Source organism: Dermacentor andersoni, chromosome 4, assembly GCF_023375885.2.
Source record: "Dermacentor andersoni chromosome 4, qqDerAnde1_hic_scaffold, whole genome shotgun sequence".
Classification (NCBI taxonomy): domain Eukaryota; kingdom Metazoa; phylum Arthropoda; class Arachnida; order Ixodida; family Ixodidae; genus Dermacentor; species Dermacentor andersoni.
In genome coordinates, this window is record NC_092817.1 from 72,347,762 (window position 1) to 72,357,772 (window position 10,011).

The following is a 10,011-nucleotide window of genomic DNA, read 5'->3' on the forward strand; positions in this document are numbered from 1 at the left end:
AAAATATGACCCGCCATCCTTTTTTTTTTTTTTTTTTTTTTTTTATTGCGATAAAGGCTTGCCCTTAAGGCATAATTCTTGGAGCGTATATGTGTATTATATGTGTGCTGTGAGGCCTGTGTTGTGTATGAATTGAAGCAGTGTTTTGTGGAATCTGTTGTCATGTATCCAGCGGTCATAGCTGGTTGTCACACTGTAGCGGAGGCCGGCTTGCAGTAGGAGACGCGAGCGTTCCGATTGTAAACCCGTACATGTCCATATTAGGTGGTATGCATCTGATTCCACCACAGGAATGGAGCAGTATGGACACGTAGCACCCAGTGGTAAATGCGACCAGTTCCACCTTGAGACAACAGCCGGTGTAAGGGCCACCCCGGCCCGAAGCCTCCTAAGCACAACTTCCTCCGCCCTAGTAAGATGAAGGGGGAGGGAGCAGACACACGGTGGGATAAGAGCGCGTGTGTCCTGCCGGAGAACATTTTTACGGGCTCGCAGCGAGTTACGGGGTTGGGGTGGGAGGGGAATAGGTGGAGGATCAGGATTAGGAGGACAGTGTGCCTGCTGGTCAGCAGCAATGTTGTGAGGGTTTGCTGAATGGCCTTGAATCCAGTGTACCTTGACGCAAGTAGCTGTCTTACTATTCATAGTGTGTATTCTCTCGCAGATTTCCATCGCCTTATCAACCTTCTTGAGTTCCTGAATAGCCGCTAAAGAATCAGTAAAGATATCTAGTTGCTTGATGGTAGGCAGCTTAGATGTCGCATCTTGCACAGCGTCGTGGATGGCTTGAAGTTCCATTACTAGAGCGCTGGCTTCCGTAGATAAATAGCGGTGGTGGCCGGTGATGAAATTATGCGTAGTACTCAGGAATGATGTCCTTCCGCCGTCTGGGAGAATGGCAGCATCCGTATAGACTTTGCAGGTGTTAACGCATGATGCATCGACTTTGTTGTGTTCGTCAATAATAAATCCCGGCCCTGCGAAAGTGGATGTCCAGCGAACCTCTGGCAAACCGCCACTATAACTGCTGAGGGGGGTATTCTTTATAAATATGAAATCATTATACGGCCCATGAAGCGAAAAATTCGTCGTTAACATCCGATAGTACCAAAACCCATGTGACTAAATAGTGACCTCACGTTTGAAGTGATGACAAAACGTGATAAAAATTCGTCGTTAGCATCCGATGGTACCAAAACCCATGTGACCAAGTGGTGACGTCACGTTTGAAGCGATGACAGAACGTGATTACGTCAGCACCTCACACGCTGCGTGATGAAGTCATCACACCAAAGGTTACGTGATGGCATCATCACGTCATACGTTGCGTTACGTGATAACAGCATCGTCGCGTCACGATATCGCCCGATGACGTGATGATGTGATGCGATAACATCATCACGTCAAACGTGACGTCATCGTAAAGTGACGGTGTCACCTAATGACGTCATGTGATGCCTCTTGGAGAAGCAGCACACTGCCCTTCCCGCTTCGTCATTTCTACGCAAATGCTTTTGCACCCCGTGCAGGTTCGCCTTCGTGAGGTGAAGTAACCGGTTACTATGTTGAGCTTGGCCTCTCAATACCCAAGTCAAGGCCTTGCGCACCTCGCAAACAAACTATACTGCAAACCTTTCACTGAGAGCAAGACTTTTGTACCATGGCCTAATGCGGGGACACACAGCTCGTGTCCCCCGAGTTCCTACGCTTCTGTCGCCTTCTCTAGCCAAAGGTTTTGGCGTTTTCAAACGTCGCTTCCTCGTCGACCACAGTGATGATGTATCCTTCCCCCGCTTTTTTCCCCGGGCCTTTCCCTTCCTGCACAGGGCACTCCAACAAATTGCTTGCTACATCACGCTGACTCTTTGGAAAACACCGGAATATTGCCACCGTCGTTTCTACATGCTTAGTCCATCACTGAAGCTGCCATCGCCATCAAACCTCTCCCTGTGTTTGTGGCACTACACAATACTGTGCCGGCTACGATTGACTATAGCTTTCACAAAGTCGTTACTGCTTCCTCATTGGAATGGATGACTCTCCTATATGCAACCACTGTAACTGTGAAGAGACCATCGAGCACCTCCTCTGTAGCTGCACCCACTCTGGCGTTCAACATTAGCGCACTCAGCCAAATGGACGGTTGACCTTTTACAGAGCCAAATATTCCAGGTGATTGGCCACTTCCATCCTCAACCCAGAAAATTACGCGTGCTCTCGATTTTTATAAAAATAAATTGGCTTGAAAATGCCCTTGTAGACACCCTACGTCTACTACTTTGCGATTGAACTTTCTCTCTCCTTCGCCTTCCTCTTTTTTTTTTCCTTTTAATCCCTCATCTCCTCTCCCCCATGCTGGGTAGCAAACCAGACATCTGTCTGGTTAACCTATTTGCCTTGTTTCTTTCTCTACCTCTTGCCACGCACAAAGTAAAACACTTAGCTGTCAGTCATCGCTCCAGTGTCTCGCACGGTTAAATGATAAGAATCCGTTCGCATTAGCCCAAATCAATGCGTTGCAGAACCTTCGTCTTCACCAATGCTTATATTCCTCGGGGATAAGCTATGTAAGCACAATTTTGTGCATACCTTTGTGCAGAAACACACCTAAAGTGATGATCACACAATTTTAAAGCGAAGCTTTCTTTGCCTCTTCTCCCGACATTCCGGGCGCTGCTGCGATGGTCTTGCCGCGCGTGCCACTAGGTTTCTTGCAACACCACCAGGTGGCGCTCTCCTCCGCGCATCCCGGAACAGCATCGAGGACACCCTGCGGGCGCGGAAGAAGCGTCGCGCGGAACAGCAGCGTCTTTGCTACGCAGTGAAACGTGGTGCAGACCGCGAACGTATCTATACGATGTATACGTACAATTTTATAACAATTAGTTGAATTACGTAGAGCCCCATAAATCAATTAAAGTCTAACAATTCTGCCTCGATGCGATGTACCATGTGAGGCAACGATAACGCTCAACAATCAGAGATTATGAACAACGCGCACGACGCCTCAAGCAAACACGTCTCACAGTGTGTTCTGTGGACTACGCAGACAAAGAGCAGTGGTGCACGCAAGGTAACGTTTAACATAAAACCACCACTCTCGTATTGGTCAACGCTGCAGAAATTACACATTCAGCGCCAACATCACCGCAATTATCGTCAATCAAATCAAACAGCACACAAAGCTTCGCTTACATCGATTCCCACAATGCGTGGGATCCGCTCTTTTTTTTCGCATACTCGATCTTGAGGGTTTATAATTTTCATTGGATTTACACACTTCATAGGCAATAGACACGCACATATGGGTGTGAATTCACTATAAAAACACAACAAGAATAGCTGCAAATTTTTTAAAGCGTTACCACTTTGATAAAGCACCTAAACTAATATTCAGAGCATAGCTTCGAATATCACACAAGATTTCTTTCTGATCCCAATTTTCGTGCATCAATATGCGCAAGCTCAACCACTAGACGACTAAGCCTTGCAGAAAAGCTACCCTTACAGTGGCGAAAGCGACTGTTGGGACTCTTAATCCATTATAAAGCTTAATAACAAAGCCCTCAAGACACTTCAGTGATGAAGGGGGATTGCGCAGATATTCAGGTGATGTAGAGACTTTAGGTACAGTGTTAAGATCCAGTACAATGATGCCCAGCCTCACCGCACAAACGCTCATGCCTAGCTAGCACACGTGCATGTGGCCCCTAGGTGAAGCACGTCGCGCTATGTTGAAACGTCCTACCCTAGGCCTACCACACATATGCTGCATTGGGTCGTCGGCGTATCATCGTCATCACTGTGTATGCGTGCATGTTTGTGTGGAATTATTTGTTTATATACCAAGCAGTAAAAAGTACATCCCCTCTCCCTCCCCTCTCACTATATAGATACAAATACAGTGAGTGCATAGTTAATGAAACATGAGCAAGCATAACTAACAAAATGAACTAATAAACTGGTTACATGGCTATAAGCAACTGGTTTAGAAACTGTTCAGCTCATAGTTGCTCCAGCGACCCTTTTAGATTATTCCAGAAATCAACTGTCAAAGGAACAACACTGAAATTAAATTCTGTGGTTTTACGTGCCAAGACCACAATCTGATTATTAGGCACGCCGTAGCGAAGGGGGGAGGGGGGTGCAGGTTAATTTTGACCATCTGGGGTTCTTTAACGAGCACCCAATGCACGGCAAACGGACGTTTTTGCATTTCGTTCCCATCGAAATGCAACCGACGCGGCCGGGACTCGATCCCGCGATCTAGTGCTTGGCAGCACATCGCCATAGCCGCTAAGCCACCGCGGTGGGCAAGGAACAGCACTTGATGTCAAACTTTTAATGAAAGATGCCAACACTGGCCACTTTGTCTTCTATAAAATGATAAAAAATTCAAAATGACAGCAGATTCACACTTGTTTCATTACTTGTTGGAACTTGTCAGACCAGGACCTACAGTTTGTGGCCTTGTTCTAGAGCAGTAGCATTTCAGTGAGTAGGTCACTACTTTTTCTAGGCCCATTCAAAGGTGGAACTGTGACACTCTTTCATAAGGGTAAGCAATTGGCAGATCGTACCATAATATTAAATTTGTGCACTTCTAAAAGCTGCTTCTGCTCGCAATGCCGTGTTTACAATATTGCTGTCAGCACGAAAAACTTTCAGCACTAGCTTCCAAAAGAAAAAAAGTCCAAAGCACTTGTGATCAAGTGGACATTGTAAACAGATGTCTTGTAAAAATAGAATTTATACATCACAATTTGATAAGATGACAGAACATAGGTGTGTGACATCTACAGAAATTCATGTATAACAAAGCTGTTTTGTTCACTACTAGTGGATAAATTCACTATTCACATCGCCCTGAGCATAATAAGACAAAGCATGGTCAACAAATAGCAGGGTACCCATGAAAAAACTGGCATCACATATCTAAATAAGTTGAGCTCACAAATACAATACAGCTAATAAAGCAGGGAAATTTAGAGTCAATTTCAAGCTGAATAATATTCATATCCTCATTAAAACTATAGAGCTTAAAATGACAAGCCATAACAAAACTTTTGTCTCAGACTCACATTGTAAACATGTACCAACTTTTCCAGCTCACAATTCTACAACATGGCTAGTATACCCCGATTCACCGAATTAGTCAGGACTAATTTTACTGTAACACAGCTATACAGGTTAAAAAGATATTAAATGCAAATAGCACTGTATAAAGTCACGTTAGTGGAATAGTCCTTTGAAATGCTCTCAGTTGTTTGTTTGGGACAAAATGACTATTTTATACTGGAGAAAGTCACAACTGTAGGCAGAACTTTTTTTTTTATTTCTCTGGTGCCCAATCCATAGCACCATTGAAGTCATCATGCAATGTCACAGAATTCAAAATCTTTCAAAAAAATTAAATGCCTTCGTGTGTAGAAAAAAAGAGAACACACAGAAGTTGTTGCCATAATCTGTGATGTCTCAGACGACTGTCTCAAGAATTCAGAACTGGTATTCCTGCACACATTTCATATTTACGCTGTTTTATGGCTGACTGAACCTCTGCTGTTTAACTCAAGGACAGAATTTTAAGTCCTGGCCATACTAAATAAATAAATCAATCAACTAATATTCTCATTGTAAATGATATATATCAATGTCAGCAGTACAACCTGTAGAATTTCTTCTGTGTTATTAACACACAGGCCACTTCTTGAAATATTTACATGCACATCTTTATGACAATGCTACCAATTAAGAATGGCCAATACATCAGCATCATGGTAGGATAGGCAAAGTATTTTTTTTTTCACCAGATGTTTGCCCATGTAACCTGCCTTCCCCTTACACTCACACCAGTGAAATATCACCACCTCTGAACATTCGTGGTTATAGCAGGGCTTTTTCATGTCTTAGAGAGAGAGAGAAAGGAAGAAGGAAAGACAGGGAGGTTAACCAGACTGAGTCCAGTTTGCTACCCTACACATAGGGAGGGGAATGGGGAGTGAAAGAGAGAGAGAGAAAACATGAGTCTATACCGCACTTTCACATACACTAAGTTAGCTGTAGGATGTCTATAGTCGGGCACTCAAGTCTGTTGCCTTCAGGTAGTGAAGATGCGCTCGAACTGCTTTCTGGGCTAATGAACTGTGAGGCCAGGCTCACAAGATCTTTGCTTCTGTAACTGGCCTGTCATCCAGTCTATTCAAGGCACACTGGAGAGTCTGGCATTGGTTGCCAAAGCGAGAACAGTGTCACAGAAGATGACTGATGGTCTCTTCACACTTGCACTTGGCACACATTGGCGAGTCCGCCATTCCAATACGATAGCTGTAGGAGTTGGTGAATGCTACTCCTACCCACAGCCGACACAGCAGTGTTGTGTCACGTCATGAAAGGTTTGCTGGTAATTTAAGTTTCTTTTCATGTCGTAAGTTCTCATTAGATGGCACACATAACTAAATACAGCAGACCACCAGGTCTTTTCTATTTTTTACAACATGCATTAATGACACACAGTGAAAATGTTTATGAAAAAGAATACTACTATTTTTCCAGCACTACTTCTCCACAATACATTAATATTTCATGGCTCAACAATGCTTTTCAGAACGTTTTAACATTGAAGATGAAGTGGCAGCGAACTGAATAAGTATCTATGCCACATCTGTTTACGTACAGGTCAGGGGGCCAGTAGTAATGGAAATGTCCTCGAGACAAAATGGAACAATGCGCAAAAAGACATAAAAAAGGAGTCAGAATGGTGTTAAATTTCACTGTGTCATTTCTCTGGCACTCCTGAACTTGTCAAAGTGTACAAGGCAAAGTAGGGCATAAGCAAGAAACAACAAATTCTAGGACCTTAAGCAAGTAATGAAGCAGATCACAAGTAGCAATGCCATGATGAAATGCTTCTACATTAATTCATGAGTAAAGAATATACAGATATTTGTCCCAAAAATGGTACCAAATGCACACAACAAATGAAAGCAGTTTTTGCACAATGTCAACATCATTTTCGTTTATCTTGTTTTGCAGGCACAAATTATGCCACAAACTATCTTTGCAGGCACAAACATGTGTATACTTATGACATTTGAACTGGCCATTAGAGTGGCTTTACTGGTCAAAAGTCTTTTATGATGGTCTGCATATTACAGCTTTTTTCAGGCTGTCATTATATCCACAATGCTAAAAAACAAAAAAAATGCAGAAAAACAAATGGCACACAAAACAGCAGAGGCAGTGGATGGCCGAAAGCAGACAGCTAACAGAAGTTCCTCCACCATTCACATTGTATGTCACCAATGAAGATGAAAAGCCACAGCAGCTCTGCATACCGAGGGCATGAAACAAAGAGGAAAGGAGAAGGAACTTGTTCGGGGTACTCCCTTCAGTGTCCGTACAGGTGCGCTGAACAGAGTGCCCAAAGGAGATAGGCACCTGCCACTGTATTCATGTGCCTAGCTTGTAAAGAGTCTCACAAATTGGTGCTTGATGATACAGTGAAATCAGTATGTGATGGCCATCAATTGTGCACATAATGAACCAAGATAAGTATGGCATCTGAAGGTTGCAGAGAGAGTAATTGAAGATATGCTCCTGGGGGCAGTTCCTCTTCTGTGGCTGGTGAAAGGTGCCTCACAGTTTTATAACGAAGCAGTTGATAAATTAGCCAACTACACAGACACCAAAGCTTTCACAGCATCACTGGGGTCCATGGTGCAAATGATGTACTGCTCTTCAGACTTGTCAAATCTTCTCAGTAATTGTAGATACCTTGTATTATCATGCTCACTGTGAGTTGCAACCTGGTGCCTGTGGTACAATGTCTCCACGGCTGCACGGTGGCACCAACATACAAAAAATTTTTGAACTGAATATCAGTCATTGTAGCAGTGTTAACATCACCAATCTTTTATATGGTGGTGCCACCATTAAATCTTGAGGCCCGTTGGACAATTAGCACTGTGTGCGCAATAGTACATGCCGCTGAGCGCAATAGTACATGCCTATGGAGGTATGACATGCCTCCATAGGTACCAACACTATGGAGGCATGACAAGTTTTTGGCACCGTGTCCCCATACAAGAGCAGCCATCCAAGCCTAAACGTTTGGCAAAGATCTGCCTGGTTCCAAGCAGATCTAACATTAACCATGTTTATTAAAATCCGATCTTTTGGAGCCAGCCCAGGTGTTTCTTCAAGGGTGAGATGGCGAGAGGTGGAGCATCTTCTGTTTGATCCTCGTGACTGGCATGCAGTGACCTTGCTCAGATCTCGGTAATTGACTTTTGGGAGAGCTCCCACACAGTGGTTGATATCTCCAGTATTTTTTATAATGAGCCATGACTTTGAAAGGAGTTGCCTCGATTAAAGCAGGAGTGGCCAGTTGGCATAAGGGTTATCTCTGTGCCAATTTGGCAAGAACCTCTTTCAATGCAGAACTACGCACCTTGACAGCCATAAAGTTTGTCAGCCTTCAAACTTTAGTTAAGGCTCTAAGGCGCAGTTTAGTTCTTTTCTGTGATTCTAATAAGAGACATGTCTCTTACAACCTTGTACCGCAAAAGGCTGGCATATTTCTTGAGCAGGCTTCGCCAGTAGCATTGCACATCTTCCATTCTAAGGTGTTTCCAAATAAAATCATAGCCTCGCTCAGCTATTTCACGCACCACTTCGTCGTTTTCTTTCGCAAACTCTAGCAGCTCTTCGACCTCGTGGAGATCCACTGTGACAGGGATATAGTGGACCCAGGGCTTTAGCTGTGGGTAGAAGAACTCGAGCCACTCGTCACCAACGTGAAGTACAAGCGACTTGCACAGGAAGAGATGCTTGAGCCGGAAACTAGCAGCGACGCCACGGAAATTGAAGAGGTACTTATACTTGCAGTGATCTTCAAAGCGCACTTCCTCGGCAGCCGGCCGTCCCAAAGTGTCCTGGTCCGACTTCCAGGCCTGATTCTTGGTGTACTGCGCGTCGACGAGGTCGGGCTTGCTCCGGGACAGTAGGATCAAAGGGTCACGCTCCGAGCTTGTTCGCGACCCCCGGAAAAATCCTAAAGCCTGTTTCCTGCAGATGAAAGACAGACAAATCGTACAACGAATTGACAAGACATAGATACGACACAAGAAGCACAAAACAATAATTATGCGCCATCCTAATGTCTTGGCGCAAACAAGCATGGGAGGAAAAATTGGACTATCAATTAGTGGAGTATTACTTGTCCCAAGTCCAGGCTCCTTTTGCCGCCTTGGTGATGATGTCTCGCTGCAGGTCCCAGCGGCCGATGCCCGTTGGATAAAGGCTGATGGCCGGACCACCGGCCCAAAAGGTCCATGCTGGATACATTATGTCCGAGTAGTCGCGCGTCTTGCTGAATGAGAAGACCGGCAACGGTTCGATACGCTTATGCGCCTGCGGCCAGTCGCGTGTGTTGAGAACGAACTCGACGTCAGGCAGCTCGTTCACAATCTTCAGGATGAAGTGCTCCACGCCAAGGCAGCGGAAGGGGAACATGCACTCTTTGCTTCTGTAGAGTTTGTGGTTGACGACTTGGTAAAGGACGCCCCTGGGCTTGGACCGCTCGACGAGCTCAGCGGAAATGCCCGACTTAGACCACGGGCTAAGGTCGTCATCGATCACCGATCTATGGCACGAACACTTTTCCTCATTGTCATCATCTTGGCAGGGATCGTATCCCTCCAGGCTTTTGTTTATGGCCTGCAAGTAACCTGACCAGCGCTCGTTGTAGTACTTACGTTTTTCGTGATCACTGTCAGAAATCGGACACGTCTCATCAGTGCCAGCGCTCCGCCCGGGACAGTCACATGTTATATACACGTTTATATGCGACAAAACTACAATGCAAACGCAATAAACGACGAATGATGGCTTCATCATTTGGCTGGCAATGTACTTCAGACAAGCAAAGTGCTCAGAACACAAAAACCCGCCCGAAAACGGCTCGCTTAGTTTTTGTCGTCTGTTCACTTAGATGATAGCCACTGCCACAGT

At 44.8% G+C, this 10,011-nt stretch overlaps 1 protein-coding gene across 1 annotated transcript; it reads right to left on the reverse strand.

Moving 5' to 3' along the window:
* Positions 1-4,327: 4,327 nt before the first annotated feature.
* LOC126536297 (O-glucosyltransferase rumi homolog) lies at positions 4,328-9,996 on the reverse strand. The gene is made up of 2 exons (XM_050183210.3): positions 9,218-9,996; positions 4,328-9,066 (listed from the first exon to the last, which is right to left on the reverse strand). Exons 1-2 carry the CDS (start codon positions 9,895-9,897, stop codon positions 8,508-8,510), a joined length of 1,239 nt encoding a protein of 412 aa, XP_050039167.1. The 5' UTR covers positions 9,898-9,996; the 3' UTR covers positions 4,328-8,507.
* Between the last annotated feature and the right edge of the window lie 15 nt (positions 9,997-10,011).

Bases quoted from the DNA above. Each gene is read 5' to 3' on its own strand.
- LOC126536297 (XM_050183210.3), bottom strand. From the start codon at position 9,897: ATGATGAAGCCATCATTCGTCGTTTATTGCGTTTGCATTGTAGTTTTG. The intron at 9,067-9,217 runs GTAATACTCCAC...TTTCATCTGCAG, and splicing joins GGAGCCTGGACTTGGGACAA to GAAACAGGCTTTAGGATTTT.